Genomic DNA, 18,097 nt, shown 5'->3' on the forward strand with positions numbered 1-18,097 from the left:
TACAAGTAATAAAAAACTCACCATAAAATTTAGATTTGGCCAGGATACTACCAGTGATGCAAAATCCATCTTTTCTATTACTGACATAGAATGCAGACACAGGAGGATGATGCGACACCTATTAAGTAAGAGACAATTCATTAAGCAGCAAAAATACTCTAGCACAAATCAGCATGTGAATTTGTTAAAATACGTTCAGATGTACATGATTGACACTGCACACCAACAATTGGGAAATGTCTGACTTTTTAAAGTTAAAATGCAACTCTTCTGTTGCAGAATTATACTCCATACAACATGTAACAGTGAAGAGTGCAGGACACCGAAAAAAATGTATTGCAGCAAAGATTGTACAAACTGCTCTCACCATTCTCAAAGGAGCAACAACAGATTACGAATTATTTCTGAAAGAACAACCATTAAAAGCTATAATTCAATAGTGATCCAAAGATACCAGGCTGTTTCTGATGATTGAACTTCTTTCTTATACCTGTTCGGCAATGTAAAATGTCCTGCTGTTTGCTTTTGGGTGAATCCACATACATCGGAATGTTTCACCAATAATTGGATTGTATGGTTTCTTCAAGCCCTTTATGAAAACAAAAATTAATTTTGTTGTAGACATCGATTCTAGTTAAAATAAATCAAAACCACTAATAAAGACAAGAATGTAAACAGAAAATGTAAAAACAATTAATGCTTTTTGCTCGCTATTAAGGAAAAAAGGGCAAACTTGTTTCTACATACCACGGACTGAATTTTATGATCACGTTGCAAATTGCAGCGGCGGGCTCTGATCTCGGCGGTCCGCTCGCATGCAGCGGCTCCGCTGAGTCCCTGCGATATTTTGCACAGGGGCTCATTTAAATTGAGGGGGGGGGGTCCGGTGCCACCACACAGGTGCTGGTGCCATTTTTAAAGGGCTTGAAGCCCTGCAGTAACATTTGAAATTTTAAAGTGACATTCATTTGAAATTTGTTTAAAGAACGAAATAAAAGCTGGAATCCCCTCTGCCCCCCACCCCCGCTCCAATGTTTGTTGTTGGGCCTATCCCATCCCGAACATTCCCCCTCTGAACCTTGTTACCTTTGCCCCTCAACAACTTCCCACCATTCCCTCAGCCAATGGAATATGTTTCCTCCGTTTCCCCCCCACCCACTAGTGTCTCGCCTTGAATCCCCAAACGGGGATTGGAAGGCACTGGACTTCCAGCCACCAGTCAGGATATCAGCATGGGACAGCCGCCTGGGCAAGGTAAATTAATTAACATGTATGTACATAAGTTTTATTAGGCAAATGAAGGCACCACAGATGAGCGGCGGGGGTGGGGGCCGCGCTGATGCCTTGTCGCCGCCAGCAAAATGCGGCTGGGCCTTCTTGACATCAGGGGTCATGGCGGGCCCCTCCCGGAAGAATTTTCCGGGCACCCCCCCCCCCCGCACCCCGTTACAATCCCCGATGCCGGAGGGCTAGTAAAATTCAGCACTATATTATGTCACTCAAAAAACCCAGTGTGATCACATAAAATGGATTACTTTGGAGTGTAGTGATTGCTGTTATGCAGATAAATGACATGATATCGGAAAATAACTGAGGCGTCTAAGAAGGGCGTTACAATTTAATCTGCATATTGACTGGACAAATCAGACTGGCAGAGGTAACATGGAAGACGAATTTGCAGAGTGCATCAGGGATTGTTATTTAGAGCAATACGTTGCAGAACCTACCCAAGAACAGGCTATTTTAGATCTAGTAATGTGTAATGAGGTCGGATTAATAAGAGATATCGTAGTTAAGGATCCTCTAGGGGATAGCGATCACAACATGGTAGAATTTTAAATTCAGTTTGAGGGTGAGCAACTCGGGTCTCAAACCAGTGTCCTCAACTTAAATAAGGGCAATTACAAAGGTATGAAGAAAGAGTTGTCTAAAGTGGGCTGGGAAAATAGACTAAGAGGAAGGTCAGTGGATGAGCAGTGGCAGACATTTAAGCAGATATTTCATAACGCTCAGCAAAACTTTATCCCGGTCAAAAAGAAGGACTCAATAAAAAGGATCAATCACTCATGGTTAACAAAGGCGGTCAAGGAGAGCATCTAATCAAAAGCTAAGTATAGAAAGCAGCGAAAACTAGTGGTAGGCCAGAGGATTGGGAATTTTTTTTAGGAACCAGCAGCGGATGACTAAAAAGCTAATAAAGATGAAGAAAATTGATTATGAAAGTAAATTGGCAAGACATATAAAAACAAACAGCAAGAGCTTTTTCAGGTATATAAAAAGGAAGAGAGTAGCTAAAGTGAGCGTGGGACCCTTGGAGGATGCGACTGGAGAATTGATAACGGGGAACAAGGAAATGGCAGATAATTTAAACCAGTATTTTGCATTGGTCTTCACGGTGGAGGACACTATAAACATCCCACAGATATCAGATAAGCAAGGAGCTGATGGAAGGAAAGATCTTGTAACAATCTCTATCACGAGGGACAAAGTTTTTGACAAACTAATGGGACTAAAGGCAGACAAGTTGCCAGGACTGATGGCCTACATTCAAGGGTTTTAAAGGAAGTGGCTGCTGAGATAGTGGAGGAATGGGTCGAAATATTCCAGAACTCACTGAATTGCGGGAAGGTCCCAGCGGATTGGAAAACTGCGAATGTGACGCCCCTGTTCAAGAAGGGAGGGAGACAAAAAGCAGGAAACTATAGGCCAGTCAGCCTAACATCATTTGTTGGGAAAATGCTAGAGTCCATTATTATGGAAGAAATAGCAGGACATATAGAAAAGCTTAACGCAATCAAACAGTGTCAACATGGTTTTGTGAAAGGGAAATCATGTTTGACAAATTTGCTAGAGTTTTTTGAGGATGTCACAAGCAGAGTTGATAAAGGGGAACTGGTAGATGTAGTGTATTTGGATTTCCAGAAGGCATTTGATAAGGTGTCACATAAAAGATTATTGCACAAGATAGGAGCTCACGGTATTGGGGGTAATGTATTAGCATGGATTGAGGATTGGTTAACTCACAAAAAACAGAGAGTTGGGGATTAATGTGTCTTTTTCAGGTTTGAAAGACGTAGGGTAGGCGGTGCCATAGCGGTATTATCACTGGAGTAGTAACCCAGAGACCCAGGGTATTTCTCTGGGGACATGGGTTCGAATCCCATCACAGAAGAAGGTGGAATTTGAATTTCATTAATAAATCTGGAATTAAAAGCTAGTCTAATGATGACCATGAAACCCTTGTCGATTTTTGTAAAAACCCATCTGGTTCACGAATGTCCTTTAGGGAAGGAAATCTGCTGTCCTTACCTGGTCTGGCCTACATGTGAGTCCAGACCCACAGCAATGTGGTTAACTCTTACATGCCCTCTGAAATGACCTAGCAAGCCACTCAGTTGTGCCTAACCGCTACGAAGTCAATAAAAAGGAATGAAACCGGACGGACCACCCGGCATCGACCTAGGCACCGGAAACGACAACGGCAAACCCAGACCTGTCGACCCTGTAAAGTCCTCCTTACTAACATCTGGGGGCTTGTGCCAAAGTTGGGAGAGCTGTCCCACAGACTAGTCACGCAACAGCCTGACGTAGTCATACTCACGGAATCATTCTTACAGACAATGTCCCAGACACTGCCATCACCATCCCCGGGTATGTCCTGTCCCACCGGCAGGACAGACCCAGCAGAGGTGGTGGCACAGTGGTATACAGTAGGGAGGGAGCTGCCTGGGAGTCCTCAAAATCGACTTTGGACCCCATGAAGTCTCAAGGCATCAGGTCAAACATGGGCAAAGTAACCTCCTACTGATTACCACCTACCGCCCTCCCTCAGCTGATGACTCAATACTCCTCCATGTTGAACACCACTTGGAGGAAGCACTGAGGGTGGCAAGGGGCACAAAATGTACTTTGGGTGGGGGACTTCAATATCCATCACCAAGAGTGGCTCGGTAGCACCACTAATGACCGAGCTGGCCGAGTCCTAAAGGACATAGCTGCTAGACTGGGTCTGCGGCAAGTGGTGGGGGAACCAACAAAAGGGAAAACATACTTGACCTCGTCCTCATCAACCTTCCTGCCGCTGATGCATCTGTCCATGACAATGGTAGGAGTGACCACCGCACAGTCCTTGTGGAGACGAAGTCCCGCCTTCACATTGAGGATACCGTCCATCGTGTGGTGTGGCACTATCACCGTGCTAAATGGGGTAGATTTCAAACAGATCTAGCAATGCAAAACTGGGCATCCATGAGGCGCTGTGGGCCATTAGCAGCAGCAGAATTGTACTCAACCACAATCTGTAACCTCATGGCCCGGCATATCCCCCACTCTAGCATTACCATCAAGCCAGGAGACCAACACTGGTTCAATGAAGAGTGCAGGAGGGCATGCCAGGAGCAGCACCAGGCATACCTCAAAATGAGGCGTCAACCTGGTAAAGCTACAACACAGGACTATCTGCATGCAAAACAGCGTAAGCAGCATGCGATAGACAGAGCTAAGCGATCCCAGATCTAAGCTCTGCAGTCCTGCCACATCCAGCCATGAATGATGGTGGACAATTAAACAACTAACTGGAGGAGGTGGCTGCACAAATATCCCCATCCTCAATGATGGGGGAGCCCAGCACATCAGTGCAAAAGATAAGGCTGAAGCATTTGCAACAATCTTCAGCCAGAAGTGTCGAGTTGATGATCCATCTCGGCCTCCCCCTGAAGTCCCCAGCATCACAGATGCCGGACTTCAGCCAATTCGATTCACTCCACGTGATATCAAGAAACGAGTGCAGGCACTGGATAATGCAAAAGCTATGGGCCCTGACAATATTCTGGCAATAGTACTGAAGACCTCTGCTCCAGAACTTGTCGCGCCCCTAGCCAAGCTGTTCCAGTACAGCTACTACACTGGCATCTACCCTGCAATGTGGAAAAGTGCCCCGGTATGTCCTGTACACAAAAAGCAGGACAAGTCCAACCCGGCCAATTACCGCCCCATCAGCCTACTCTCAATCATCAGTAAAGTGATGGAAGGTGTCATCAACAGTGCCATCAAGCAGCACTTGCTTAGCAATAACCTGCTCAGTAATGCTCAGTTTGGGTTCCGCCAGGGCCACTCAGCTCCTGACCTCATTACAGCCTTGGTTCAAACATGGACAAAAGAGCTGAACTCAAGAGGTGAGGTGAGAGTGACTGCCCTTGACATCAAGGCAGCATTTGACCGAGTATGGCATCAAGGAGCCATAGCAAAACTGAGGTCAATGGGAATCAGGGGGAAAACTCTCCGCTGGTTGGAGTCATATCTAGCGCAAAGGAAGATGGTTGTGGTTGGTGGAGGTCAATCATCTGAGCTCCAGGACATCACTGCAGGAGTTCCTCAGGGTATTGGCCTAGGCCCAACCATCTTCAGCTGCTTCATCAATGACCTTCCTTCAATCATAAGGTCAGAAGTGGGGATGTTCGCTGATGATTGCACAATGTTCAGCATCATTCGTGACTCCTCAGATACTGAAGCAGTCTGTGTAGAAATGCAGCAAGACCTGGACAATATCCAGGCTTGGGCTGATAAGTGGCAAGTAACATTTGCGCCACACAAGTGCCAGGCAATGACCATCTCCAACAAGAGAGAATCTAACCATCTCCCCTTGACATTCAATGGCATTACCATCGCTGAATCCCCCACTATCAACATCATCCTAGGGGCTACCATTGACCAGAAACTGAACTGGAGTAGCCATATAAATACCGTGGCTACAAGAGCAGGTCAGAGGCTAGGAATCCTGAGGCGAGTAACTCACCTCCTGACTCCCCAAAGCCTGTCCACCATCTACAAGGCACAAGTCAGGAGTGTGATGGAATACTCTCCACTTGCCTGGATGGGTGCAGCTCCAACAACAGTCAAGAAGCTCGACACCATCCAGGACAAAGCAGCCCGCTTGATTGTTTGTAGATGGGGTGCCATTCACTCCCTCCACCACCGACACACAGTGGCAGCAGTGTGTACCATCTACAAGATGTACTGCAGCAATGCACCAAGGCTCCTTCGACAGCACCTTCCAAACCCGCGACCTCTACCAACTAGAAGGACAAGGGCAGCAAATACATGGGAATAGCACCACCTGCAAGTTCCCCTCCAAGTCACACACCATCCTGACTTGGAACTATATCGCCGTTCCTTCACTGTCGCTGGGTCAAAATCCTGGAACTCCCTTCCGAACAGCACTGTGGGTATACCAACCCCAAATGGACTGCAGCAGTTCAAGAAGGCAGCTCACCACCACCTTCTCAAGGGCAATTAGGGATGGGCAATAAATGCTGGCCTGGCCAGTGACGCCCACATCCCATGAATGAATTAAAAAAAACTAGTGGAGTGCCACAGCATCAGTCCCAGGGCCTCAATTATTTACTATCTGATTTGGAGGAGGGGGCACAGTGTTGTCTACATGGACTTCAGTAAAGCCTTTGACAAGGTCCCTCATGGCAGACTGGTACAAAAGGTGAAGTCACACGGGATCAGAGGTGAGCTGGCAAGATGGATACAGAACTGGCTTGGTCAAAGAAGACAGAGGGTAACAGTGGAAGGGTGTGATTAATGGTGTTCCGCAGGGATCAGCGCTGGGACCTTTGCTGTTTGTAGTATATATAAATGATTTGGAGGAACACGTAGCTGGTCTGATTAGTAAGTTTGCGGACGACACAAAGGTTGGTGGAATTGCGGATAGTGGTGAGGATTGTCAGAGGATACAGCAGGATATAGATCGGTTGGAGACTTGGGCGGAGAAATGGCAGATGGAGTTTAATCCGGAAAAATGTGAGGTAATGCATTTTGGAAGGTCTAATGCAGGTGGGAAGTATACAGTAAATGGCAGAACCTTTAGGAGTATTGACAGGCAGAGAGATCTGGGCGTACAGGTCCACAGGTCACTGAAAGTGGCAATGCAGGTGGATAAGGTAGTCAAGAAGGCATACGGCATGCTTGCCTTCATTGGTCGGGACACAGAGTATAAAAATTGGCAATGCATGCTGCAGATGTACAGAACCTTAGTTAGGCCACACTTGGAATATTGCGTGCAATTCTGGTCGCCACACCACCAGAAGGATGTGGAGGCTTTGGAGAGGGTACAGAAGAGGTTTACCAGGATGTTGCCTGGTCTGGAGGGTATTAGCTATGAGCAGAGGTTGGATAAAATCGGATTGTTTTATTTTATTTTTTATTTAGAGATACAGCACTGAAACAGGCCCTTCGGCCCACCGAGTCTGTGCTGACCATCAACCACCCATTTATACTAAGCCTACACTAATCCCATATTCCTACCACATCCCCACCTGTCCCTATATTCACCTACCTATACTAGGGGCAATTTATAATGGGCAATTTACCTATCAACCTGCAAGTCTTTGGTGGTGGGAGGAAACCGGAGCACCCGGCGATAACCCACGCAGACACAGGGAGAACTTGCAAACTCCACACAGGCAGTTCCCAGAATTGAACCCGGGTCGCTGGAGCTGTGAGGCTGCGGTGCTAACCACTGCGCCACCCCAAATTGGAACGACGGAAGTGGAGGGGCGACATGATTGAGGTTTACAAAGTTATGAGTGGCATGGACAGAGTGGATAGTAAGAAGCTTTTTCCCAGGGTGGAAGAGTCAGTTACTAGGGGACATAGGTTTAAGGTGAGAGGGGCAAAGTTTAGAGGGGATGTGCAAGGCAAGTTCTTTACACAGAGGGTGGTGAGTGCCTGGAACCTGCTGCCGGGGGAGGTGGTGGAAGCAGGTACGATAGCAACGTTTAAGAGGCATCTTGACAAATACATGAATAGGATGGGAATAGAGGGATACGGTCCCCAGAGTGCAGAAGGTTTTAGTTTAGACAGGCATCAAGATCGGCGCAGGCTTGGAGGGCCGAATGGCCTGTTCCTGTGCTGTTCTTTGTAATATATCCAAATTTGTTGTCGATACATAAATAAGTGGGAGGGCATGTTGTGATGAGGACATAAGGAATCTGCACGGGGATATAGATAGGTTGAGTGAGTGGGCAAAAACCTGGCAGGTGGAGTTTAATGTAGGAAAGTGAGAGGTCATGCACTTTGGTAGGAAGAATCAAAAGGGAGAATTTAATTTAAATAGAGACTCCAAAAAGAGTGCAGCACAGAGGGATCTGGGTGTTCTTGTGAATGAAACACAAAAAGCTAGCATGCAGGTGCAGCAAGTAATTAAGATAGCAAATGGAATTTTGGCCTTTATTACTAGGGGGTTGGAGTTTAAAAATAGGGAAGTCTTCTAACAACTGTACAGAGTGTTGGTGAAGCTGCACCTGGAATACGGTATACAGTTTTGGTCCCCATATTTAAGAAAGGATATACTGGCATTGGAGGCAGTTCAAAAGAGATTCACTAGGCTGATTCCTGGGATGAAGGAGTTGACTCATCAAGAATGGCTCAACAGGTTCGGCCTTTATTCATTAGAGTTTAGAAGAATGAGGGGTGATCTTATTGAAACGTACAAGATTCTAAGGGGGCCTCACAGGGTAGATGTTGAGAAGATGTTTCCACTAGTGGGGGAATCTCGAACTATGGGACATAGTTACAGAATAAGGGGACACTCATTTAAAACTGAGATGCGAAGGAATTTCTTCTCTCAGAGGGTAGTTAATGTCTGGAATTCCCAGAGAGTTGTGGAGGCTAGGTCACTGAAAGTATTTAAAGAGGAGGTAGATAGATTTTTAAAATATCAAGGAGTTGAGGGCTATGAGGAGCTGGCACGAAAGAGGAGTTGAGGTCTGGGGCAGATCAGCCATGATCTTATTGAATGGCGGGGCAGGCTTGAGGGGCCGAATGGCCTACTGCTCCTAATTCTTATGTTATGATATTTATGGTTAGATATTTTATTATATCACACATTTGTATGCATTTAGAAACCTGTTAACTTTTCAGATCCTACAAATACCGTGGAGAGATTGCAAGAAATGCAGGAAATATGTTCTTGATAACAGTGTTGCCCAAGACAGGAAATTTCATGGCTGACAATAATGAAACAAACATGTAGCTGGCATTTTACTTCTTTTGGAGATTTGGTAGTAGCTTTGCTCAGCACCTTGAATCAGAAAATTGACAGCTCAACCTTCATCCTGAACACACAATCTAGGGTGACATGGCAAGGCAGTACCGAGAGAATGCTGTACTAGTGGAGGTGTGTTTTTAATGGCAAATTAACTAAAGCCTCCTCAGGTGGATGTGAAATATTCCACGGCTCTATTTGAAGGCTGTTTTCCCATTGTCCTGACCAGCATGCCTCCGTCTATCATCATCACCAACAAAAACAGCTGAATGATTAGATTATTTGTTGTTTGTGGGGTCTTGGCGTGTGTAAATGGACTGCCTTGCTTGCCAATGTAACAATAGTGATTGCTCATCAAAACTAGTCTATTGTTATAAAGTGTTTTAAGGCATTGTGAAGACGTGAATGGCACAACATGAATATAAACCCTTTCCTTCTCTTCATATTACTTCAAAGCATTATGTTTATTCATTTATATAATATTTCTATAACTTGAATAACATACCAGATAGATTTCACCAGAAAGAGCTTTTCTTTAAAGATGCTAAAGGAATTTAACTTTTGAAAACAAACCTTTGGTTTTTTGTAGAAGCCAGACAAATACCATCTCACAACTTTCTTCAAACGACTGTATGGGTTTTCCTCTGCTGCAGCTCTGTAAGAATCAAATACTTATACGTGATGCAAGTCAAATCTTCATTCGGACAGGTTAGACAAAAGAAACGAACTGAATGTGTTTTTTTGTTGTTGTTGCTATTCTTAAGGTCTCTCACATTCTCATCATGTAAGCCCAGCGTACTTGAAGTAAACTGTTAGGGCTTACGAGTCAAGCTCTGGTAACTACCGCAGTATTACCAATCAGAAAGGGACTTTTCAGTTTTAATGCAGGCATTCCTCTAAAAGGAAAGATGTACAGCGCTCCCTGAAAGCTCACTAGTTGGGATGTATAGCTAAGAACCAGAGTTGACTTCTGACATGATGATTTAGTTGACCTCAGGTCATATGGACACTAAATTAGCCTCAGCGCTCATCAATCTGGAGGGGTGATGGGGCTGCGGAGGCACAGGGAGGGGAATAAAAATCCCAGACAGATTTTCAAAGACCCTGCAGGGAACCACAAGATCCTCAATTTAAAAGATGCACCTTCTAAGAACTTAAGAAATAGGAGCAGGAGTCGGCCATTCAGTCCCTCGAGCCTCCTGTGACATTCAGTAAGATTATGACTGTTTTTTTTACCTCAACTCCACTTTCCTCCCATTTCCCTTGATTATCCCCCCTAAAAAAATTTGCTGACCTGGGTGTCACTACGGTGAGGGACTATGGTAAATATCATAAGCACATTTGGGAAGGCGGGGAGCAAAAAGACGAGAGTCAACTAAGGAATGGAGTTGTGGAAATATCCTAACTTGGGCTTGCGGTGGGGGGGGGGGGTGGTGGGGGGTGCGGTAGGTGGGCAGTGGGTGGTGGAAGGTGCGGGCGCGGAAGCAGTGGAGGTGCAGGAGAAAGAAACAAAAACATAAGCAAGCATACAGTACTCACTGTGACAGAAAATCTGCATGATAGTAGTAGTCTGATAACTTGTCCAAGAATGACCTTGGCTCAAGGATAAATGTAGGCAGTACAACTTTAGAGAGGTCCATCCCTGGGCGTACTTGTTTCAATAGAGTCCAAATCAGACTTTTGTTCTCCTCAGATACGACTTCTGTCTGAGAATCCTCACCTGTCTAAATTTTTTGGGGTGAAAAGAGAAGTGTTTTTAGAAGGTTTTCCCAATTAATGGTATAAGGAATTACATAGTGTGATTTAGTTAGCATGCGGTAAATGTCTCTGCAGCATTCTGTAATATATTCTTGTAGAAAATTAAACTGAATTCTGCAAATCTGTAAAATAAGCAAATTGACATGAATTGCAAAATGTTGCATTATATTTGTAGTCATTTTCAGTTAACTTTAAATGTTGCATAAATATTAAACTGGTATTTTTGACTTTCACTATTGCATAATGTAAAAACCTCGACTTTCCCATGGACCTTTGAGGAATGTCCTTCCAAAGGCAACAGAACATTAAATGTATTGTATCCACCCAGCACTGTGTCACTTCTCTATGCTCAAATTCTTTCTTTGAAAATAATATTTCCATCTCCTGTTAAAAGTTTGAGGGCTCTGTTAACAACATGCAATCATAAAGCACCTGAAATTTTAACTTGGAAACACAGGAAATCAAAAATATATCTCTCATTATTGTACCAGAGGGTTAAACAGGAAGAATATTTGCTGGTCAGGGTAACCCCATGAACCCTTGAAGTTCATGGCTGTGTTGCAGTTCAATACCTCTACAAATAGGAATCAGAGAAACTTCTGGGCAGAACACTAATAGCTTTCTACCGACTGTGTATTAGCATATTAAAACCACTTTTTTCCATGGCAGCAACCGACATCATTCTTGTACTGAGATGCATCAGCAAGACAAAATCTATTTTTCAATTGAAACTGGCTCGAGTTCTATACATAAGAAAATCATACACTACACCATAACAAATAATCTTTTGGGCCTCCTTATCTCGAGAGACAATGGATACGCGCCTGGAGGTGGTCAGTGGTTTGTGAAGCAGCGCCTGGAGTGGCTATAAAGGCCAATTCTGGAGTGACAGGCTCTTCCACAGGTGCTGCAGAGAAATTTGTTTGTTGGGGCTGTTGCAAATAATATACTACAAATAACACACTACACCATAACAATATACTACAAATAACACACTACACCCTAAGAAATGCCTTATTCTTGTTACAGTCACAAAATTTCATATGTTCTTTTCCAAACAATTAGTTAATGCCAAACACAATACTGTGCTCTCCCTTGCTGGTGCTCTCACAAGCAGTTTGGGAAACAAGCCCGACATAACTTCAATTACTTCCGGTTCAAATGCAGACCATCTCAGTTCGACATTTCAACCAATGTTGGGGAATTTGAAAGTCACCATAATCCCGTAAGGAGCAAGAACTCATTATTTTATGTGGTGTGACAGCAGTACATCAACTTGCTCTGGATTATTAGGTGGCCTGTAGCATTTTCCTATCACCAACTATTTTTTGTCTTTTCTGTCTTCCAATAGATCATATCCAATATGCATGATAATTCCTCCTGATGAATCTTGCCTTTCCAACCCATCTTTTCTTCTGTCCAGGTTTCACCTGTCGCCAGGATGACAGGCGGTCTTCCTCCACTAATGCTGAGAATGGCTCTTCCTGCAATCTTTCCACTCTCACCTGGTAAGGACTGTTATTGTCTGATGACCATGAGCAAGAGTCATTGCAGATTACTAACGTAGACAAAGTTGGGTATGAGCGAATGCTTGTAGGACAAGAGAGATGAATCAGCCTTTCAGGATCCTGGAGTTATAGGATAAGTTTGATGTCTTATTTTTGTTTAGATTTGAAGCTGGAATTTAATACTGGGGAGGGGTGTCACATACTGTTAGAAGTTACAGGGCCACCAACAATATGCATTTATAAAGTGCCTTTGATGTAGCAAAACATCCCAAGGTGCTGTACAGGAGCGTTAACAAAATTTGATGCTGAGACGCATAAGGAGGTATTAGGGCAGATGACTAAAAGCTTGGTCAAAAAGGTTACGTTTTAAGGAGCGCCATAATGGAGGACAGAGAAGAAAAGAGGCAGAGGCAGGAGGTAATCCCACAGCTAAGAGCCCAGGCAGCTGAAAGCACAGCTGTCAATGGTGGACAGCAATATATCAGTATAGCATTAGTAAGAACCATGCCAAACCCAAGGAGGTGTTGACCTCCAACAGTAGCACTTTCAACTGGAGCTTTGGCTCATACTCCATTCCTTCTCTCCAATACCTGGGGTGAGAGTGAGTGGGACACGCAGGGAGTGAGACTGTTTTTTTAAAAATTAAATAGGAAAATTTTGCCAGTAAGCAAGATTACTTGTTTTAATAAAATTAACAACTACTACTCCGAAGCAGGAAGATGTGCTGGTTGAATCAATCAACTAACAGCTGAAAGGTTAATACATACATTTTATGCTAAGCCACACATGCGTTGTTGGGTTAGTAAATGACTCACTTCTAGACCTCTGCTTCTGTTGCTATGTCCAGGTATGTCCATCATACCCTTGCATCTAACTGTGTTATACTGAACTACTTGATGCTGACATTGGGTGCACAAAATAGGAAGTGTTCCATTCTCCAGCACCAACATGCATCACCTTGATCAGCACAAACAGGCATCATTAAGAATCTGAACCGTAAAGCAGTACATTGTTCACTGACATGATCATCTTTATGATTATACTTTCATGAAATTATGAAATGTGAAAATATTTAGTTATATACTGGACAGCTTTTCTTACCTCTCCCAATTCTTCATGGGCCTCTTCTACGTAACTCGTTTCCTTTACTATGTCTACAGGCTGTAGATCAACGTACAGGTCGTCATGTTTTTCTGATATGTCAGAGTCACTTTCCTCACTTTTTCCACTTTTCTCTAGTGCATCATTATCCGATTCCTCGTGGTCAGGTTCATTCTCCCTATCTGATTTATCGGAGTACAGGTCATGGTCTCTAAAGTGCTGCTGTTCGATCTCACTTTCATTTAACCTAAAAATATACATTTGGTTAATTACAGGTATTTCTTATTTTAACCAGAGAAACAAAGATTAATTCTTCTTTTCTGGGCTGCCCTGACATGAAAAGTTGTAGCATACACTGGCTTCTATATCAGTGACATACTTAAGATATCAGTTACAGAATTGATACAATAGCATCACTGGTGTGGATAAGAATTTGTGGAACATATTTTCATTTTCAGCAGCAAGTGAGACTGGGCTACTTCTCAACCCATTCATCCAACCCTCAAAAAAATAAAAATCCCTAATTTATTCCAAGAGTTAGTTTCAATTTGTAGTTCTATTACCTACCAGAATACTCATCAACAATCTGAGATCTTTAAGTCACGCATTGCTTGCTGAGGATTTTATTTTTGAGTAACTAATGATGTATTTTTGAGTTGAGCATTATTTTTTTTTAATTTTTATTTATTTAGAGATACAGCACTGAAACAGGCCCTTCGGCCCACCGAGTCTGTGCTGACCATCAACCACCCATTTACACTAATCCTACACGAATTCCATATTCCTACCACATCCCCACCTGTTCCTATATTTTCCTACCACCTACCTATACTAGGGGCAATTTATAATGGCCAATTCACCTATCAACCTGCAAGTCTTTGGCATGTGGGAGGAAACCGGAGCACCCGGAGGAAACCCACGCAGACACAGGGAGAACTTGCAAACTCCACACAGGCAGTACCCAGAATTGAACCCGGGTCGCTGGAGCTGTGAGGCTGCGGTGCTAACCACTGCGGCACTGTGCCGCATTAGGAATGGCACAAGTCTGGTCCCAGTGACCTGCCATTCAATTTTCTGTCAATTATTCTCACATCTGCAAAATTGTACCTGATTTTAGGGCACAGCATGTTAAAACACTAAGGTACCGTGCTTCAAAATGACTCACCCTTAAGTGGCCCTTAAAATATGACTGCATGAGTCTGCAATCCTAAAAATAATGGTCCATACCTTCAGGTCATAGAATCATAGCAAGTTTAAGGCACAGAAAGCGGCCACTTGGCCCATTGTGTCTGGGCAGGCCGAAAAATGATCCACCTATTCTAATCCCACCTTCCAGCATTAGGTCCGTAGCCCTGCAGATTATGGCACTTGAGGTGCATATCCAGAGTCTTTTTGAATGAGTGAGGGTTTCTGCCTCAACTACCCTTTCAGGCAGAGAGTTCCAGACCATCACCACCCTCTGGGTGAAAAAGTTTTTCCTCATCTCCCCTCTAATTTTTCTACCAATCACTTTAAATCTATGCCCCCTTGTCACTGACCTCTCTGCTAAGATGAATAGACACTTCACTTCCACTCTATCCAGGCCCCTCAAAATTTTGTACATTTCAATCAGATCTCTCCTCAGCCTTCTCTGTTCCAAGGAGAACAACCCCAGCCTATCCAATCTTTCCTCATAGCTCCATTTATCCAGTCCTGGCAACATCCTCGTAAATCTCCTTTGTACGCTCTCTAGTGCAATTACATCCTTTCTGTAATGGTGACCAGAACTGCACACAGTACTCAAGTTGTGGCCTAACCAATGAGTTATACAGTTCCAACATAACCTCCCTGCTCTTGTATTCTATACCTTGGTTAATAAAGGAAAGGATTCCATATGCCTTCTTAATCACCTTATCGATCTGTCCTGCTACCTTCAGAGATCGGTGGACATTCACTCCAAAGTCCCTCACTTACTCTACATTTCTCAGTATTTTCCCATTAATCGTGTATTCCTTTCCCTTGTTTGGCCTCCCCAAATGCATCACCTCACACATCTCCAGGTTGAATTCCATTTGCCTCTTATCTGCCCATCTGACCAGACTGTCAATATCTTCCTGCAGCCGACAGCTATCCTCCTCGCCATCTACCACACGGCCAATCTTTGTGCCGTCTGTAAACTTCTTGATCATGCCCCCTACGTTTACGTCCAAATTGTTAATATATACCACAAAAAGTAGGGGACCCAGTACTGAGCCCTGCAGAATGTCACTGGAAACAGCCCTCTAGTCGCTAAAATACCCGACAAAAAATGCCCTTTTATCCTGTCACTGAGCCAATTTTATATCCACCTTGTTGCAATTCCCTTGATCACAAGGAATTTTTTTTTTTAACCAGTCTGCCATGTGGGACCTTGTCAAAAGCCTGGATAAAATCCATGTAGATCACATCAACTGCACTACCCTCATCCAACTAATAGGAATATTTCTGCCTACTTATAAATGCACAGGCTAACCTTTTGGAAATCAATGTTCTATTTGAACAAGCTACAAGGAGCCCACAAATACTCTAGGACAACACAGTAAAAGATAGCTGGATTACAGGGCTCGAACATAAGAAATAGAAGCAGGAGTAGGCCATTTGGCCCCTCAAGCCTGCCCCGCCATTCAATAAGATCAAGGCTGATCTGTGCCAGGCCTCAACTCCTCTTTCGGGCCTGCTCTGCATAACCCTTGACTCCCCGAGATTTCAAAAATCTATCTACCATCTCCTTAAATATATTTAGTGACCTAGCCTCCACAACTCGCTGAGGTAGAGAATTCCAGACATTCACCACCCTCTGAGAGAAGAAATTCCTTTGCATCTCAGTTTTAAATGTGTGACCCCTTATTCTGTAACTATGTTCCCTAGTTCGAGATTCCCCCACCAGTGGAAACATATTCTCAACATCTACCCTGTCAAGCCCCCTTAAAATCTTATGTTTCAATAAGATCACCTCTCATTCTTCTAAACTCCAATGAATAAAGGCCTAAACTGTTTAGCAGTTCTTGATAAGACAACCCCTTCATTCCAGGAATCAGCCGAGTGAACCTTTTCTGAACTGCCTCCAATGCCAGTATATCCTTCCTTAAATACAGGGACCAAAACTGTATGCAGTACTCCAGGTGTGGCCTCAAGACTCCAGGTGTAACAAGACTTCTCTATTTTTAAACTCTAACCCCCCAGCAATAAAGTTCAAAATTCCATTTGCCTTCCTAATTACTTGCTGCACCTGCATGCTAACTTAGTCATAGAGTTATACAGCAAAGAAACAGACCCTTCGGCCCATCGTGTCCGTGCCGGCCATCCAGCACCCAACTATTCTAATCCCATATTCCTGCACTTGGCCCGTAGCCTTGTATGCTATGGCATTTCAAGTGCTCATCTAAATACTTGTTAAATGTTGTGAGGGTTCCTGCCTACATCACCTCTTCAGGCAGTGCATTCCAGATTCCAACCACCCTCTGGGTGAAAATTTTTTTCCTCAAATCCCCCCAAACCTCCTGCCCCTTACCCTAAATCTATGCCCCCTGGTTCTTGACCCCTCCGCTGTGGGAAAAAGTTTCTTCCTATCTAACCTATCAATGCTCTCATAATCTTGTACACTTCAATCATGTCCCCCCTCAGCCTTCTCTGCTCTAAGGAAAACAACCCTAGCCTTTTCAGTCTCTCTTCATGGCCGAAATGCTCCAGCCCAGGCAACATCCTGGCGAATCTCCTCTGCACCCTCTCCAGTGCAATTACATCCTTCCTATAGTGTGGCGCCCAGAACTGTACACAGTACTTCAGCTGTGGCTTAACTAGTGTTTTATACAGCTCCACCATAACCTCCCTGCTCTTGTATTCCATGCCTCGGCTAATAAAGGCAAGTATCCCATATGCCTTCCTAACCACCTGATCTACCTGTGCTGCAGACCTTCTGTACTTCCTAGGGTCCTACCATTCATTGCATATTCCCTTGCCTTGTGTGTTTCTTTTTGTGTTTCATGTACAAGAACACCCAGATCCCTCTGTACTGCAGTATTTTGTAGTCTTTCTCCATCTAAATAATAATCTGTCTTTTTATTCTTCCTACCAAAGTGGATTATCTCACACTTTCCCACATTGAACTCCATCTGCCAAGTTTCTGCCCACTCACTTAATCTATCTACATCCCCTTGCAGATTCTTTGCATCCTCCTCACAACATGCCTTCCCACCTATTTTTGTATCGTCAGCAAATTTGGATATACTACACTCTGTCCCTTCCTCCAAGTCATTAATATAGATAGTAAATAGTTGAGGCCCTACGATTGATCCTTGTGGCATCCCACTAGTTACGGCTTTCCAACCTGAAAAAGACCCATTGATCCCGACTCTCTGCCTTCTGTGTGTTAGTCAATCCTCAATCCATGCCAACACATTATCCCCAATACCCTGAGCTCCTATTTTGTGCAATAACTTTTATGTGGCACCTTATCGAACACCTTTTGAAAATCCAAATACACTACATCTACTGGTTCCCCTTTATCAACTCTGCTTGTTATATCCTCAAAGAACTGTAACAAATTTGTCAAACATGATTTCCCTTTCATAAAACCATGTTGACTCCGATTGCATTATGTTTTTCTAAATGCCCTGCTATTTCTTCCTAAATAATGGACTCTAACATTTACCCACTGACT

General features: G+C 43.9%; 1 protein-coding gene across 7 annotated transcripts in view; it reads right to left on the reverse strand.

Moving 5' to 3' along the window:
- Positions 1 to 18,097, reverse strand: part of osbpl8 (oxysterol binding protein-like 8) — a 435,666-nt gene that overhangs the window by 56,676 nt on the left and 360,893 nt on the right. For all 7 annotated transcript variants that reach the window (XM_068050088.1, XM_068050083.1, XM_068050086.1 and 4 more), the window contains 5 exons: positions 13,420 to 13,666; positions 10,592 to 10,776; positions 9,626 to 9,707; positions 491 to 589; positions 22 to 118 (listed from right to left, as the gene is read on the reverse strand). In XM_068050088.1, the coding sequence (XP_067906189.1) occupies positions 22 to 118; positions 491 to 589; positions 9,626 to 9,707; positions 10,592 to 10,776; positions 13,420 to 13,666 (710 nt within the window). The remainder of the gene's footprint in view (positions 1 to 21; positions 119 to 490; positions 590 to 9,625; positions 9,708 to 10,591; positions 10,777 to 13,419; positions 13,667 to 18,097) is intronic.

The sequence above is a fragment of the Heterodontus francisci genome, chromosome 18, assembly GCF_036365525.1.
Source record: "Heterodontus francisci isolate sHetFra1 chromosome 18, sHetFra1.hap1, whole genome shotgun sequence".
NCBI classification, from domain to species: Eukaryota; Metazoa; Chordata; class Chondrichthyes; order Heterodontiformes; family Heterodontidae; genus Heterodontus; species Heterodontus francisci.